Here is a 17,866-nt window from a genome sequence, read left to right as displayed (position 1 = left end):
ACACATCGGGGAATCCCTCGCTTTATCTGCCTGCTGACGTAAGCGAGCATCAAAAGCCAGGAGCCTTAAGGTCGCAGATGTTCTCATCCATTGTTGTATAACTGGCTATCCTTTGTGACCAGATTATGAGAATGTATCTTATGGAAACCTCAACTGATGCATTTTAGTGATGCAATGTTTAGGATTCACACACACGGTCTGGATCACTGCAAGGCTTCCAGAATTATCAATTCCAGTTTTGACAATCGTTTAAGCCATGCTGGTAATGTATCAAGTAGAAAAAACAGGTCGCAGAAAATACACAACCGTATGATCAACTGACAGCCATCACCACTGTTGAAATTTTATGGATATGTTGTGTGACCTATTTCTATTTAGGTCACTGACGAAAGCAAACTAGTCAATAAGCTTTTTTCCTCCCTTCAGCATTCTGTATCTGATTCTGCGTTGAACACTGGAACATCCAACAATTAGTATGGTTTATGACAAGGTTTTATTGACCGACATTGGAAAAAAAACACACATTAATCAACCCAACTAAGAACAGAAAACAGATAAACACATATCTGTATAAATTGGATCATCCCCGCTAAAATACAACACAACTTACAAAAATAAAGCAATATTTGACAAACAACTTATGTTCAAACTGTGTATTATTATTATTAGTCGCTAAGCTCCTCCTCGTCACTGAAGTACGCACTCTTTTTGATCCTCGGTTTCCGAGAGTCTGCGGATGTTGACTCTGCGGATGTTGAACTGTGAGCACCGCCATCTTGAGACATACGCGTCTGCTTCCTCTGCGTCTCCTCTTCCTCGATACAGGCTTGCTGGAGGGTCACAAAAGCAGAAATGTGACACTGCTCAAAGATAATATGTTAGAAATGTAGAACATTTTTCAAGTTTCCATAGCCTTAATCTCAAACAGCACCTATTCATATTACCTGCTAGCTTTCTGCTATTTTTTTTTTTAGTGGTATTATGTTGTTTCAGTATCTGCAAACTTACCTGAAAAGCTATGGCTTGGCTCAGACTATCTAAGTTCGGGTCCTCTCCCTCTTCTTCACTTTCTTCTTCTTCTTCTTCACTAAAAGGGAAAATATGTAGGGATTACAAAAACACACTAAACAATATCTCACAATATGAGCTCTAAAATACGTACACATGCTCAGGTTGTTCAGCCTTTTTCTTCTTTTTCTTTTCTTTTTTCTTCGGAGGTTCCCTCTCTCCTAGAATGTTTTTGGGGCAGGCGTAGCTCAGATGACCTGTATCCTGTTTCATAAAATAAAAAAATCACAAAATGAAACAACACTCTTTTCTATTTTTTTCTATTCAGTGCAGAAAACAAAATTTGAATTCAACATTTGATGATCTCACAGGATACATTTTCAAAAAAATATGTACTGACCCCACATTCGTAACATTTAGTCTTGTCTGTGTAATTCCGTCTTCTTATGAACTCAGTTGCTCGCCCATTGTCTACAGCGATGCTTGCTTTCACTGTTCTGCCAAACAACTGGGAGACGAACACAATTGTAACTCCGACAAGCTTATTTCCAGTGGCATACAGTATGTGCACACTAATGTTCCTGAATGTGACAGACTCACCTGTTTGTTGTTCACTGCTCTTGCACAGTTTTGAGCCGAATCTCTGTCCAGGAAGAGAACAAACGCCACCCCTTTACTCTGACGCGTGTCTTTGTCCTTAACGATTGTAACCCTGCATGAAGCATGACAGTTATTGACACTTCTTTAAAACGTGTATGAACTATTTCAAGTATTCAGAGCCTGGTTTACACATTGCTGTAGGATAATGCTAAATAAATTATGACAGAGCTATTACTTACTTTACAACTTTTCCATATTTGGTGAAAAGCTGAAATGAGACAAAGTGATCTGTTTCAGGAATTTTTAGCAAAACATTAATTTGTCATAATCACAACAATTGCAGGAACTAACCTTGTGTAGGTCATTGTTGGTTAGTGAGAATGGCAGATTGGAGACATACACAGTGCTTTTGCTTGGTGCCAAACCCCCACTCATACTGGACGCACTGGAACACAAAATAAGATGATGATCATAAAATAGTGTAATCCACAACTAGCTTTTTTTGGCTAGTTTGGTAAGGCCACCGTTCGTGCCGTTACATATTTTAAGCATATTCAGCTGCCTACATAAACCAAATGACTTACCAACACGGGCTCCACCGTTTAAATACTATCTAAATGGGCTTAAAATAGCAGACTTGTGTGTATTTGTAATATGCTAACGTTTAGCAAAAGGAAACAAACGCCATGTCTGTACGTCGCACTTTGATGACGCGTCCACATTCCTTGTCCAATAAAACAGGCGTTCTCCATGTAGCTACCGGGAAAGGCTATGCTAGCTAAACGGCACTACCGTTGGTGAGATTGTTTTGCTAATTTCTGTGAACTAAATTACCGTTGCTGTTAGTTATTCAACACGCGTTTGGCTATGAGATGAACTATTACGCCATACATATTTGTTTGTGATTTTTTGTGTGTCGATAACAATTAGTTAAACTTGCTCTCAGGTTAAATAAAACGTGCGGATGTTTGAAGCATATATGGAAGCTAGCTAATTAGCAAAGCTAGCTGTCTGTTGTACGTGGAGCTACAGTAGATAGTAGCGCATTTACCATCACAGAACGTGTCGGAGAGATTTCTGTAACATATCGGCTGGGTTTTAGAAAGCTAGTGTTAGGTTTTATATTGTGTTTTTGGTCAACTATACATTCAGCCATAGGTCGGGCTATTCTGAAACACATCAGACAGCTCAGTTGTTGGATCCCATCCTGTCCTAACAGTGCTCTCTATCTTATTTAGAAAATAAAAACATCTATATTTATGAAATAACTGGATAAGACGCACCTATTTCTGCTTTTTTCTTTCATATGCTTAGTTATAAAAAGTATTTAGTGAACAGTTGCATGGGAACTTATTCCAAGTGTAAGGTCTTTACACTTACTTTACAATCTTTTCACAGATTTTATTGAAGATCGAAAATTCACACCGATTCGCAGAGGTCCTTCAGTCCAAAAGTAAGTCAGTGACTGACCCTTGCCTTCGCAATACATTCATGTCATCACTATTGTTGCACACCAAATCAGCAACAAGAGAAATGGTACTACTACCTTAATCTAAAATGCATAAAAAAAACAGGATCATATTACATATGCAAGAACTGGGACCATATTTAGAGAATGCTATCTGTTGTTGCAGCATGAACCCAACGGATGCCAAATCAAAAATAATGCTTTGAGGGAACTTCTGTCCAGTCCCATCAAATTAAATCTAGACTTAATCTGTTCTTGCATATCTAGTGATAACTCCTTTATACTGTAATACTGCTGCTGAAAGCAGTTGACTTGAACAAACCCACTGCCTCAATGAATTCAGAAACTACTATAGAAATACATTTATTTTGTGGAACCACCATTGCGCAAATGCATGTACACGAATACAGCATCTCTCACTCTTTGCCTTTTGCAGTGACATACAGGAGAGACAGGAGTATACGAGAGGCGTATGATGATCGCTTTTTAGGGGAAAGACCGGTGAGTGTGTACAAAGTTACCTCAGTGTCTATTTCCTAACCTTGTATCACATTCAAATGTATGCTAATAAAACACAAGTAGAAGTTTCTACATCAGGGAGGAAGTCCGTAGCATAGTTGTGAGTCATTTCAGCAGACAGATACCTTTTTAAGCAGTCATTTATTAGAGATTCCAAAGATTTAACTGCAAATGTTAAATCATGACATGTATGCGTCCTGATAGGGTCCGTACCCACGGGCAGCTGGGGCAGCGGAGAGGAGGGGTCCCTTTGGCAGGCCAGAGGAGGATTACAACCGTGGCGGGTACGAATATGAAGGAGGTCCGCGCTTTTTCCCAAACGGAGGAGGCCCACGGAATTATCACGAAGATCAGAGGGGTTACCATGGTGACAACGTTCATTTCCCTGCTGAACGCAGAGCTGTTCCACCTTCAAGGAGGGTGAGAATATAATGTCATATAAATAACATTGTTCAATAATACATATGAAATAAATCTATGTATGTATACTGTATATACATATCTTGGTGCACTCATGATTGGCCAGCTGAGGGCGCTGTAGTTTAAGGTTCAAGTTGAAATATTTTCAAGCCATTCCTTTTTGCAGTCGTTTGTTTCCTTATAGCTTATTGATAAACTGAGACACATTCTTAAATTCACTAAAAATGATGTGATGACATCCATATATATCCAATAATCCATGAGATTCTTGATGATATTACATGAACTGTAGGGGGCTTATTTAAGATGTATGGAAGTTAAATGCACATTGTAAAATCAAATGACATTGTTTGTAGGTTCAGTCTAATGATGTATATCTAAGTTCCATAACATCAATCTTTTCGGACACAATCAAATCATTTGGAAATGAAACTGCCAGTAAAGGTCACTTTCCTGGATTTGATTATTTATTTATTATTATTATTATATATATTTTTTTACATTTTCTTTATTGTACAGGAGGAGTACCCTTACAGAGGACCCAGGGAAGAGGCACACACAGGACGGCCTTTGGAGTTTGGGTAAACTGCAGCTAATATTCCCAAAAAGTTGTTCTTCATATCTAATATCACTCATTAGAATAGGATGTTATTACCGTGGACAGCAGAGGTCTTTTTCAATGCAGTTGTGATATGAACATGTCATCTAAGAATTGCAGCCTAATAACATATAAAACAGTGTTAATGAAATGCCAAAAAAATATTATGGCAAACCTAAGCAATAATGAATGAAAGGCTTTCATCTTAAATCCCTCCAGTAGTGTAAAGACTGAGCGTTGGGAGGGATAACAGTTGCATAGCAGGACAGAAAGTCAGACTATGACTAGAACTATATTGACAAGATTCATCACTTATTAGGCAGACAGGGAAATGGTACGTTTCACACAATGCACATGTATGTGTGCTTCCCAGTGACCAAACCTTCATGAATGGAAAAATAAACAAACTAAATCTGAATATGTCACATTTGGCATTAGTGTGTTACTCTGTGACCGTCAGCATCCACATTAAACATAGTTAAACATTTATAATTTAACAATGCGTGCTTCACATGCATATTTGGACCCTCTGGAAGATCTGTTGGTCTGTTTGCAACCACAAGTGTCCCGTTTTGATTATTTTTGTTCTCGCTCATTGGCATCAAGGTCTGTTTAGAAAAAGATTCTCTATATCTGAGCCAGACTGGTGGTGTCCTTTTCAGCCCAGAAGCACATATTTGAAGTCAAGTTACGATCCTAACGGAGAACTGAAGTCACTGAAGTGGTTTGTTCAACATTTTTAAAAGGCATCTGGCTATTGATTAAGTTCCGCCTCATATGTGGTAATGTGTGGTTTTGTAAAGTCGTTACCATATTTGGCGAGTGTGAGTTGTTTGCCTCTCAAGATTCTGCATCTCAGACATGTTTTGAGTTTGGAAGAATTACTCGCTAATATAACTTGTGACCAGGGATACAAGTTCAACAGTGAGGCAAACCATACCCTCAATACATAATTTAACAGCACTAGTGATTGTTTTGAATAAAGTTTGAATACGAACCGACCAAATGTTCTTTGCTGCCATGCTGTGTACCCGCAACTGACCACAGCTTTTGTGTGTGTGTGTTTCTTCCCTCAGTGCTCGGGCACCACCTCCTCATAACGTACGGAACCAGGGCATCTACCCAGCGCCCAGATCACTCCCAGAGAGTGGGGAAGACACACTTGTGCAAGCCATCCTCAACCTGGACAGAGGGTAGGAGTGAATGCAGGCTTATACTGGGCATCCGTGTACAGTCTTCGCCCAAGTGTATGCAGCTTGTGGGATAAAAAACACTCTAAATAATGGATTGTGGTGAATTTTCATTATGGGGATGATCGTAAATATCGTCATGAGTGAAAGTTAGAGATTGCTATCATGGCAGACAAGTGAAAACTTTAGTCTGATTTAAAATATACAGGGTACAAAAATACACTTTTAAAATGTACGTATCTTTTATTTATGTTGGAGACCTTATGATTCATGACCATTTTAGAATCTCTGAAACACTTGGTTTGTAACACAATTTCAATCACGATCATCTTCCAGGGAAGACAGAGACCACTACAGGAGAAAGGCGGCCCCGTTCCCTCCAATCAGAGAGCGCTCTCCTGTGCGCCGCGAGGTGGCCCGCTCGCCCCACAGTCGCTCTGGCTCCAGCGTCAGCAGCAGAGGCTACTCGCCAGACAGAGCCAAGAGCATGCCGTTTCCCTCACAGCAAGGCAAGAGTATGTAGATCCCTGAGTTTCCGCTCCCCTATTGCAGTGTGTTGCTGCTTTTTTCTGTGTCCGTTCTGACACAAAGGGGAAATGCAACTTACAATACTAGCAAGTATTGTTGCAACTTTAGTCGTGACTTAATTATTGACCAAGACCAAGTGAGGCCTTGCTTTACTAAACATGTTTTGAATTCTGGACAGTCACCCCCTCCAAAATGTACATTCATTGTTTAGACGTCTAATCTAATCCTAAATCTGGCTGGCTGGCTTTTCAGGTGTGGACGGTCCAGAGGGTCATGCAGGTGTTTCTGAGCACCTGTGGGGGGCGCTCTTTCCTCAACAGAGTGGACATGAAACTTTGGGTCTGTACATTAAGCTGCGTGAACAAGCTTGGACTTGGGTGACGATGAGTTGTTTTCACACGTCTCCTTGCATCCTTGTCATGTCAGAAGAATGCCACAACATTACCTTCTAAGTCTTGAGAAGGATGCAAGGATGGAGGACATGATGAATTTTTGACCTTTTTATATACTTAAAGTTCAAACCTACAGAATATGATGAAAAATGTCATTATATGTATATCAGAATATTTACCCAAAAGAATTCTAACCACAAAAGAATCTTTCACCCAGGTCCGCAGTTAGTCGTATCTTGAATTCTGTTTCTTAATTAGAACCTAGTAGTGACTTTACTGTAATCGGTTCCTTCCTTCCTTTATATGAACCATTTCTACTCCCTGTTGTCAAAACACATTTGCACTTTCCATGGTTCCCACACTAATGTGTTAATGTATGCCTTTAATTTTCTACATCTGGGAATGAAGTTGTTTGTCATGAGCCAGTGTGCTTCACACTGTCTGCTCTTGAATTAACACATTTGATAAGGAACAGTACACATAACGGTACATACCAAAGCTGCACAACACTTGTCTGCAGGCATTGGGACACACGGCTACAACGCTCACTAAGACAGTAGCCTATATTGATTGTTTACATCTCAGATTTATATTTTATGTTACTGACACTTGTCATTTACTGTGTCGAGTTTACATAACTCATTTCCCAGAATGCAGGCAATACATTTTGGATGAATTGAACTGTAAAATGCATAAGTGCTAGTTTGACCTTTTTTGTGTTCTGCATGTCGTTTATAGGCTTCGTACATCTCAACCTCCTGAGCTTCCTGTAGTCCAAGAAGTATTGTGTTATTTAGATCACCTACCATCTTAAGTGGCCATCTTGCCTTTTTTTTTAAATTTCCATTTTGCTTGGTGCTTTTTACCCATGAATGTGAACTCAGCGGACCTTTTTAGAATGTGTTTAAAAACATATTGAACTGCAGGATCTCAACCCTCCTGAAAGGAGCATTATTGATCATGTTTTACCGTGAAGCATCAGAGTGGCGAGTGTGCTCACTAGTTTGCTGAAAGATAAGACGGCCTAGTTATGTACACAGCCGGTGACCTTCCGGTTTGGTCTTCCTAAAGAGTTTGACGAGACTTATTCTCAGAACAAGATGGCTGTTTAGTTAGATATTATAGACAGGATTAAAAAATAATTAAAAGCAGCTTTGCTTTGAATCTCAGGTGAGAAAATATACAATTGAAGCGCTACTCCTACATCATGGTAGTGTCCACCTTTTTTTCCTTTTCAATGGAATTTTCTTTCAATACCTTTCAATGAGGGCGAGGTGAAATTACATACAGTGGATTTGTTTCAGAAATATACAAAGGTTACACTCGTTAAACTTAACCTATTCCCAGTCTGGGTAACCCGAGAGACACGGAGTGTTTTGTAATGTGTCCAGCAGCCAGCCTTCCTCCCCGCTCCGTCTGCCACTTTGTCAGGCCTCATAAAGATGCCACCAGGTCGTGTGTGGACGAGGAGGGAGCGGGGTGTAGGATGTCTGATGGATATTCCTGAAGTGTTCACATCGGGGTGTTTTTTTTTCTCCCCGTTTCATAGCGAGGTCCGCAGAGTTCATGTTTATCGGTAGGCTTGATTGGTCGGCTTGAATGTTTGGTAGAAGAACAGATTAAAAGTGTGAGAGGAGGTGGTGTCCAGAAATGTACGGCGACGGTGAATCCACCCCGTGGACTTCTGTTTCTCGATATTCTAGCCTCGGTACCTGTCCGGATCCTGGAACCAAACGGCCACACCTTTTTTTACAGAGCCCTGATTAACATAAGCACATACTTACTTTCCAGACACACTAATTGTCCTGTTTCCGATGAATTTCAATGTTTTTCTCCTTTTCTCTTAGTTTTTCATTTCCTCATTCAAAATCGTTTTTCCCCTCATGTTATTTTATTCCCTCTCCTCGTCAAGTCTCGCTTTGTCAAACAATTTTTTTTGTCACTTTTTCTTATTTCTGCAGACAAAATTCCCGGCCTGTCAAGAGAAGGCTCCCCACACAGCGCAACCTCAAACAAGGTACCGAACTGCAATACTGAGTTTATTTTGCCCTCCAATTTGACGAACTAGAATACAACACAGGCCTTTGCTTCTTTTCATAATATAATATATATGTATACTTTTTGTCTTATTATAAATGCAACAGTTCAGTCCCTTAATTACTGTTGTATTTATTATATATGGTGGTCTCCGCCTTTGTCACTGTACAGCAGGATGCATCTGGAACTCCTTAAATCCCATCCTTCTAATAAGTGTTTAGCTCCATTGAAGTATGTTAATGGGTTTTAAAGTGGCCCTCACGCAGAGCATAAAAGCCATCAGGCCTATGCTCTGTTTACCTGTGCTGTAAGCAGACTTCAATCACAAGAAACTTGTAACGGTGTAGGGGAAAAAGGGCTCAAGTGTCGCCGAAAGTACTGGCCACGCTTCCTTAAAGTGCTCTTTGTTTTGTTTTGACGTATTGAATGTTGGTCCCTCCCGCATGTTTTTTTTTTTGCAAATAACTTGTTTTGCTGATATCATCCATCTCCAATTATGCAGAGGCCTGTAAATAGAATCAGATGTGATTAATAGGCAAAATGCGTCTGGCAACGGCCACCCAGAAAGCGAAGAGGCTAACTCGGTAGCCCGAGTCACGGTTTTATCATAGGATCTTAGCCGAGAAGTCCCCGTGGAACTCATTGGGGTGTGTTTAAACCATTTACAATGAACAAGCGTTTCTGTTGACGAGTAGGTCTGGCTGTGTTTGGTAGCTGTGACTGTCTGGTAGAATGTTACAGGTCAGTTGTTTGTGCTTGTGAGAAGTTTGAGGAGGGGTCACAGGAAAAGCTAATTTTGATTGGTGGAACAAAATTAAAGGCACACGGTTTGCCAGCCAGTTTTTAAGCTGTCTTAACTACAATGCTCCTGTATTTATTCCTCTTATTGTAAATGACTTGATGGACTTACTTCATACGATGGGAAGTACGAGGTTGAAGCGTAGTCTTTTCCTCTCCTCCTCATGTGCATTTTTTTGTAAGAACCACCCACCACCATCTAATCAACCGCTGTAATGAAAGTGCCCTCCCGCCCCTCCACACACACAGATACACACTGCTGCTTTTTGCTGTGTTTGATCTAGCCTGTGGTGCATTGTTTTTTCTGCTCCGGGGGGCACAGACCCGTAACCTTGGCCGAGATGAAAGGCCTGTGCCGTGCCCCCCAGTAAAGCTTGCACTTAAGGCCCCAGCCGCTGCCCTGCTGTGGGGATTCAACAAACACAGGCAGCCTCTCTGGAGCCATCCCTGACAGAAGAGGGGGTCTAAAGAGCACCTTTTGGCTCCGACTGTGAGCCACTGTGGCGTAGCGGGTGGAGAGCATGCCCTGTAACTAGAGCAAGGTCACCAGAAGGTTTCATCCAGACACAAGGCACCAAGGTCCCATCATTACAGTATGATGAGCTGAAATCTGGTGATGGAAATGGGGTAAAGCAACACAAGCAGTCGGGATATAAACCTGGTCTAAGAAGGTCTTCTGGCTATTGTCACTCTAGACCCTTTACCAGAGGACACATCCAAATAGTTTTCATGTTCCCCTGACTAAAGTTTCCAAGAAGGTATTGATATGATTATGGCTAAAGATGGTCAGCAAGCTCATAGAAATGTATTTGTCGTTATTGTCTTTTGGTGCTATCTCTTGACTGCTTTAATGACTCCTCCCTGTGACCTCACGTCGCTCCAACTCTTGAGGCATGCAGTTGAACTTGGGTTTAGGGTTAGAATTTGGTCGTCAAATGTCACTGTGTCCTCACAACACAACACAGGTTTTTGGTCATAACTCCAGAATTCATATGCTAATTCTGATGATGAAGGGGTGACATTTTGGACAGACACGGATGTAAACTGCAACATGACTACTTTGTGGAGCTATAAAACCTCAAAATGGTAATTCACTGCAAATTCTTGCCATTTGGTCCTGAGGCTGTGACTTTAATCTTTCCACAAAAGTGCATTATCAGTGGGAGTAAGACTAGTACGCCACCAAACAACACAAATCAATTGTTAAAACGCAGTAGATGGGAATCTACAGCAGTCGCAACTTTAAAGGTCAGTTCATGGTTCAGCAGACGGCAAAGAAAAAGTGAATTATTTTGTAAATTCATTTTTAGTATTACCTTGAAAAGAGATTACCCATACCTCCCGGATAATGACATTTTCATTTTAGTGCAGTTTGCATGAAATCTATCTGCCGAGCCTTTTAACATCCCTTCCAGGTTAGGCTATGCTCAGCGAGGTGAAGTGAAAGACTCAGACAGGCTAAGGAGGCTGAACACTGACGAACTGGACCGCTCCCAAGCATAGCTTCAGGGGGAGAATTGGACGGAGGAATAATTGGATGATGCTTTTATGAGCTGTGCTTTTTTTTTTTTTTTTTTTTTTTTTTTTAGACCACACTCGGCGTTGTGATGTCCCATCGCCTTGTGATTTCTTACCGCGTTCATCTCAAGATTTAATATTATGATTTACTCCGTGGCCTGTTTCCCATAATGTATGAGTGGACTTTAGTCATGGCTGGGCAGTTCTGCTCCCTGGCCTTCAAACTCTAATAGTAACAGGAAATGAGCAAAAGAAATTGAGCGGTGATCCAAGTTGGCCTCATTTCTCCCCTTTTGCTGTTTCTTCTGGCTTTCACAGTAATACTTATGGGCACTTGGGTTTCTAGTCTATCCATTACATGGCTCATCATGGCTTGCCTGGCCAGATATCCTGTTAGCATATAAAACCGACTGAAATATCAAATTCTACCATTTTACATAGAAAAGTAGGTGCAATGTTAAGCCAGGGGGTTTTAGTCATAATTTGCTAAGTAATAAGACCAGAACCACATCTGTTGTGAGGACTATGGCGTATGATATACAGCTTCTTATTGCTATGAGTCTCTAAATGTTGGACTCGTTGTAGAGATAATATACTCTGGCTTTTCAGCTACTGCATATCTAAGCTTCATCCTTAGTTACGCCTCATCAACCACATCGTTCCTGTAGAGTTAAACCGTCAGTAGGTCAGGTCACAGCGTGGCACCTATCTGTGTGCGATCGAGCTGTACGCCGCACACCCGTTCTCTGTGTTGTGAAATTGCTAGTGGTTTATCATCTTGGCAGCCTTATTACACTTTGGGAAACATTTATTAATGTTAAAGCGTCACATCTGTTATCGACGATACATTTAATTTTTTTTTTTACTTTTCATTTCTCTCATGCTGTGACGGTTTTAAAATTACACTGTTCTCTCCTCTACCTTTTTTTTTTTAAGGAGGAGAACCATCCTCCAGAAGGAGAAAAAGAGGAGCTCCTGGTGCCTCAGGTGGTGGAGGAGAGCCAAAAGACGTCGACGGACAACTTTCAGGAGCGACGAGCGCTGGCCATCGCAGCCAAAGCTCAGGAGATAGAGAAGGTACTGGTCCAACTCTTGTTCTAACCTCCTTCCAGTTAAAAGAACATCTAAATGTGAATGTGTCGGCATCTTTTACTCAGCTATTCAAATGAGCCTTTCTCTGCCACCCCGTTGTCACAGAGCTTTATAACAGCACTGCATCTATTTTCACACGTCTCCAGGCTTATTTTTCGACTTCTCTGTATACTCGGCTGAAAAAAGATGATAAATCACCGTTTTGCATAGATGCCATATCTAGAAGTCTTTATTGACTCGTATAGCATTTTGTAAAAGAAATATATATGTGGACATTTTATGCCAGTGACTCTCAGTTGCCCTTTTTTGGGGGGAAAATGGCTCACATTACAAGTTTTTGTAATTTGTAAGACTTTTCTATAAATGTCAACTTAGGTACGTACTGTACCTTTTTTTTTTTTTTTTGGCAAACGATCCCATACATATGGTGGCCTTGACTTCTCTGACTCACACATGGATTATTTTACCGGGTAGGCATTACTGGAACAGCCGGCTATTATGTTCATAACAAGACAGGAAATTAACATTTCTGTCCACCAGTCACAGTGGTGGGTACATCCTTAAAAATTCAGCCGTCACTTAGACAGCCAGAAATCAGTTTTAGAGCAGAATGATGGTTAATTACCTGCCAAAGTAGCCAGCTGCCAAATTTATCACAATTTTCCTGGTGGCTCTCGTTAATCTCTCTCCATCCTGACTGGCATAACTGCAGCAACTCCTCATTATACCCTCCACCAGTTTAATATCCCGCTTGTCTCAAAAACATCGCAACTCCCTCACAGACTCATCCTAAAAAATGCACATAAAGGCCCACACAGGGTTTTTTTTAATTGTTAATATGCATTGTACAGGAACACATAAACGAAAGCAGAAACACGAGTAAAGCTCAGGCATGGTATAGATTTGTGCATACAATAAATCGAGGGCTTAACGGAGCTAAAAAACCTCCCCGGGCTCGAGATTCCAGCTCCGCTCGGCTATCTAATGAAGGCCATTCTTGCACCAGTGAGCGCCACCGCTGCTTTACTGGGACCATTAAACCCGAGCCAGCTCTGCCCCGGAGCGCACACACTGCACTCTCACATCGAGCTGCGCCACAGAGCCTATAGGCCGTTATAACACCGGTGCTGACGCTGCAGCTTGTGGCCTGTTTTATAGGCTGTCTCTTTGCTCCCCATCTGTGTCTCCTCACGTTCCTCATTTGTGAGCTTTATTTCACGTTTTCAGGTCATATGACTACCAAGACCCATGTCGAGAGTAATCTTTAGCATTCAGCTTGTTTCCATTGTGTGTATAAATGCCCATTTGCTATAATCTTTAAATGTAGTCGTCAAATTAAGATCTGGAAAGAGTAGATTAAAATGGAGAACCAGAAGGGGTATTCCATTTTCGCAGGAATATTTAGTTTCATCTTCTCTTTCCAGAATTCCATTATTTTTGAATTATCTGTAGAAACTGATGATTATCAGTGTTTTTTTTTTCTCTTGACCCTTCATTTGGTTTTTGTGACATTCAGACCACTTGGATGAAGCGTGTCATGAAAGGATGGCTTGTTAAAACATCATTGTGAGTTAAGTCAACCATGTTTCTGTCGCACACAGCCAGGATAGAAATCAAAGTTTAGCATCAGCATCTTTCCTTACTCTCTGTCTAGGGAAAAGGGAAAGACCGTCTTGTTTGTTGGTAAACCCTTTTAAAACCTTCTGTAAACACTAATCAAAGCTTGGGAGGATTGCCTTGGCATGATGGTTGGTTACCTGCCAAACCAACCAGCCGCTGGAAAACGCATACAGTAACCACTTGTCTGGTGGCCGGTATTAATTTCCCACTGTGCCCCAGAACACACAGCTAAACTCTCCTTTTTTTTTTCAGTCTGAAACAACAAAGTCGCAGCAGTGTTTCTGTTGCAGTGGGCAACTCGCGTTGAGCCACTCGAGAAGTGTCCGCCAGATGTTTGGCTTTCTGCATCCAATCTGGTCTAGCCATCTCTTCTGTACAACGCGGGCACAAACACACCCCAGTCAAGTAGCTCCCTCAAACGCTCGCTAACTGTCTCGCCGACTTTTCGTGGATCACAAGCTGAACCTTCTGTCGTCCGCCAGGCATCACGTCGGGGCCGCGTTCCACCGGTGCCTCACTGTGTGTTTGTGTAGCTAAGTGAAATTGGTCCGCCGAAATCCAACCTGAACCCCCGTTCCTCATTGTCAGAGTTGACTTTGGCTGCAGTACAGACTAACCGGTTATAGTGAGTGACAAGGCAGGAGAGGCAATAAAGGGTATTATGTTTTACTCCTCACGGTCCAGGCTGTGATACAAAGGGAGTTTTATTTCGTTTGGTAAAGGAATCTAAATATATTTGGCTTCAAGACAGAAAGTTCTAGCCTCATTTTTTAGGTATAAGATGGCAGAACTTGATGGACAGATCTTCCACTCTCTCTTTTCTGAAGCCAGGCAGGCATGCACGCTTACCCCTCATCTTTGTTTTAACTAGCGAAAGAAAATTAAGTTCAAAGAAGCTTTTAGAGGCAGAGACGGTTCTGGGCCGACCCCACCCGAAGTCAAGAACTGGCCTTTTCCCTTCCTGATTGGATAACAAGGGAGGGATTTCAGGAAGTGTGTTTGAATACAGGAAGTACACTTTCAGCACATTGTTATCCAGGAACGACTTTCCCTGCATTCATCGAAGTTGTCAGTACGCTTGATTGGATACTTCCTCCTAAATGTTGATAAGTAAAATTCGCTGTCATCATTTAACAGCTGTTGAATGAGACCATAAGATCTTGATAAAAATGATTAGGAGGACAATGTGTTGCTAAATCCAGCACAGGGCTATCACAGGTTTGATTTTGTCCAGATTTGTTCCTCTGGCTGTTGTGTAACATCTCCCACATTTAATTGTACGCGAGGAATGTACACGGCCTATGGAAACGCCCAGAATGTTTTGATTTTTACGTCAACGCTCTTTCCTGAAGCTGTTTTATGTTCACCACTAATTTCCTGTCAAAGGATTTATCCTATTGTTAGATTCAGGCGGCCCTACGAGGGAGAACCGAACACTCCAGTGTATTGATTTTGATATTATTAGCTTGCAGTAGGTCAAGAGGGAGGCATTTAAGAAGCTCTCGTAGTGGTTGCACAACCACAGAGATGCTGGTCTAATTCCATCACCAGAAATCATCTTCAATATCATCGTGGTTGATGATATCAGGAGAACATGGTTCTTGGCTGACCATATGATTTGATAGTTTTTATACAGTGGAAGTATTTAATGCAGTAGTGGAAAGTTGTCATCAGTATAAACTCAGTTTGACAGTAGATATTTCTTTGTATTGCTCCTCTACGTCACCCATCATGCGCTCTGTTCATGGCACATTGGGGAAACGCTATAAATAAGCCAGCGAGTTCGAACGCCCCGCAGCCACCGATGCTATCCAGTGAACGACTGAAACTCACCGTAGCCTGGTCTAATTTTACACATGGTGTAAACGCACAGATCCGCTCACAACCTCCCCCCACGTCATCGGAAGTACCCTCGTGTCCGCCTGCGGCACGCGGCTTAATAAGCAGCCGCATCAGTGGGTTAATTCACTTCCACTTAGTCAGGGAAGAGAACTGACCAGGAAACGAGGCGCAGAGGGACTGATGGAGAGAGGAAATGTGTCATGAGGAGACGGCAGCATTGAGGAATTGAGGATGAGTCTCTCTGAGGTCTGTCAGTGTGGCCATTTGTGGAAAGAGTGCAGAGCATCACATTGTCCAATTTCCAAAAGGTCCTCATGAGTGATGTGTATTTTTGTTTTTGGGGAATTTGTATGCCTCATATCACATAGTGATAGTGGAGGGATGATAGAAACTGAGCAGTTGACGGATGCAAAAAAAAAAGCCCGGAGCTTCTACTTCTACTCTTAGAAAATTAAAACTGACATACAAAAGATTAGCTGTTTAGGTGACACACATCTCCGTTTAGGTTTGTTGCAAATCGAACCGCTTCATGTGGAAGCAGTGGGTTCCCTCCATTTCTTTTATGAGACATTTGAGCGTCTGTGTGAAATAGCAGCTCTCCAATAAGAATCCGGCACCTCTTCCTCATTGCCCCTCTAACACCTGCGTCTGAGACGCCACTAAAGTGGGATTTTATTGCTCCTTGGGCCACCCTGTCCTATATAAAGGGCACTTATTAAACATGAGAGGATATGTGTTTAGCTTTTGACACTACATGATGTGTTGTTGACACCAGACTGATCAGCTCAGGCTCAATGACACAGGAACATTTACACCTAGGCGCCAGGTTAAGCAGGAAGGAAGCAACTTTTCATCTCATTTAAGAGCTTTTCTCATACATTTTGACCGGTTGACGATGCAGTCACTCCTAAAATCTGCATATGAATCGGTGCAAATGTATATACATTTTTTTTTTAATTGGTTTACTGTTTGTTTAACTCATGTTCCTGTCCACATCCAGGTGTACCGGCAGGACTGCGAGACATTCGGCATGGTGGTAAAGATGCTGGTGGCTAAAGACCCCAACCTGGAGAAGCAGCTGCAGGTTCCCCTCAGGGAGAACCTCGGGGAGATCCGCGAGCGTTGTCTGGACGACCTCAAGAACTTCATCAACGAGCTGGACGAGGTGGTCCGGCTGCCAGAACCCTCCGTCTGCGACTCGACCACCCCATCGACGGCCCTGGCGGCTCATAAACTCTCAAAGTCGGGAGTCAATCACAGCTCATCTTACTGACACATTGGCCATCTGCTCTGCTTGAGAATGAGCCGCGAAGGAAGTGACTGCTGAACATGGTGGATATCTAATACGTTTTCGACTGCTGGGCATGAAGTGATTCTACAGCACAGCAACTTGAAGAACAACTCAACATGGAGAGGATGCGGCGTTGCATTGTATCTGGGGGTTGGACAGTGTTACTTTTGAACAGACAATTTTCTTTTTTTTACCATAAATTTTTCTGTTGAAAGATGGTAATTGTAAAATATTAAGTTGTTTCACTGTTGGCCAGAAAAAACAACAATTTCTCTGTTTGAAAAGTATTCACATGGAAATGTTTAATATTAGTTTGATTGATTATTTAAACAATTTGATAAAAATATGATAATAGACTGCACGTTCTGCAGCATGACACTTTTCTAAAAGAAAAGAAAGATGACTGTTTATTTTTTATTTTTCGGTTCTGTACATTTTGAATTTTGTAGCAGATGTATGACTTGTTGCTGCTACATTTACAGTTCTACATTCTTGTATAAATTTGTACCGTCTGGAAAGTTTGGTTACTTTTTTCATTGTATGGTCTTATGAGGCTCTTCAAACTTTAACTCCCTCTCAGAAGAACCTGCACAAGGCTTGATCATTTTGATGTTGAGACAAAGCTTTGCACAAATTGAGGTGTCTCTGAAGGTTGTAGTAAACATGATTTCTGTTCACTTAAAGATTTGTTTTTATTGGGACTTATTACATAAATACGCCCACTGACATCATAGACCATCGACGATATTTCCAATAACAATTTACCGGCATTATTAAACTCCATTTTCATTTAATTTAGTCTCCCTCAGTTAAAAATGCTAGCGATTTCTAGCAGTTTACAAAAGGTCAAATAGGTACTACTGTGTACAAGTTGTAAGATACCATCGTTTCCCTACAAAATCTTCCAAAATTGATGCATCTCACTACATGCTGAGTTATTTAATC

The 17,866-nt window shown here is 41.5% G+C and overlaps 2 protein-coding genes across 5 annotated transcripts; one reads left to right on the top strand and one right to left on the bottom strand.

Moving 5' to 3' along the window:
• Positions 1 to 474: 474 nt before the first annotated feature.
• Positions 475 to 2,326, bottom strand: zcrb1 (zinc finger CCHC-type and RNA binding motif 1). The gene is made up of 8 exons (XM_084039273.1): positions 2,193 to 2,326; positions 1,960 to 2,053; positions 1,848 to 1,876; positions 1,609 to 1,720; positions 1,409 to 1,516; positions 1,163 to 1,272; positions 1,009 to 1,087; positions 475 to 830 (listed from the first exon to the last, which is right to left on the bottom strand). The coding sequence occupies exons 2-8, from the start codon at positions 2,041 to 2,043 to the stop codon at positions 666 to 668; spliced, it is 687 nt and encodes a 228-aa protein (XP_083895399.1). The 5' UTR covers positions 2,044 to 2,053; positions 2,193 to 2,326; the 3' UTR covers positions 475 to 665.
• A 22-nt stretch (positions 2,327 to 2,348) lies between these two features.
• Positions 2,349 to 17,604, top strand: pphln1 (periphilin 1). Of its 4 annotated transcripts, none has more exons than XM_084039350.1 (11): positions 2,349 to 2,405; positions 3,007 to 3,061; positions 3,513 to 3,577; positions 3,800 to 4,015; positions 4,535 to 4,596; positions 5,690 to 5,806; positions 6,140 to 6,312; positions 6,584 to 6,670; positions 8,685 to 8,740; positions 12,013 to 12,153; positions 16,631 to 17,604. In XM_084039350.1, coding segments are annotated over exons 2-11 (1,191 nt in total). In that variant the 5' UTR covers positions 2,349 to 2,405; positions 3,007 to 3,060; the 3' UTR covers positions 16,904 to 17,604. The 4 variants fall into 4 exon arrangements, with proteins under 4 accessions (XP_083895476.1, XP_083895475.1, XP_083895477.1 ...); XM_084039349.1 differs by having other exon boundaries at positions 6,140 to 6,318; XM_084039351.1 differs by lacking the exon at positions 6,584 to 6,670 and having other exon boundaries at positions 2,356 to 2,405; positions 6,140 to 6,318.
• The last annotated feature ends 262 nt before the right edge of the window (positions 17,605 to 17,866 follow it).

This window comes from Eutrigla gurnardus (genome assembly GCF_963514095.1).
Source record: "Eutrigla gurnardus genome assembly, chromosome: 21".
NCBI classification, from domain to species: Eukaryota; Metazoa; Chordata; class Actinopteri; order Perciformes; family Triglidae; genus Eutrigla; species Eutrigla gurnardus.
The sequence above is the reverse complement of the archived record's forward strand: the minus strand, read 5'-3'. Positions and strand labels throughout refer to the sequence as shown.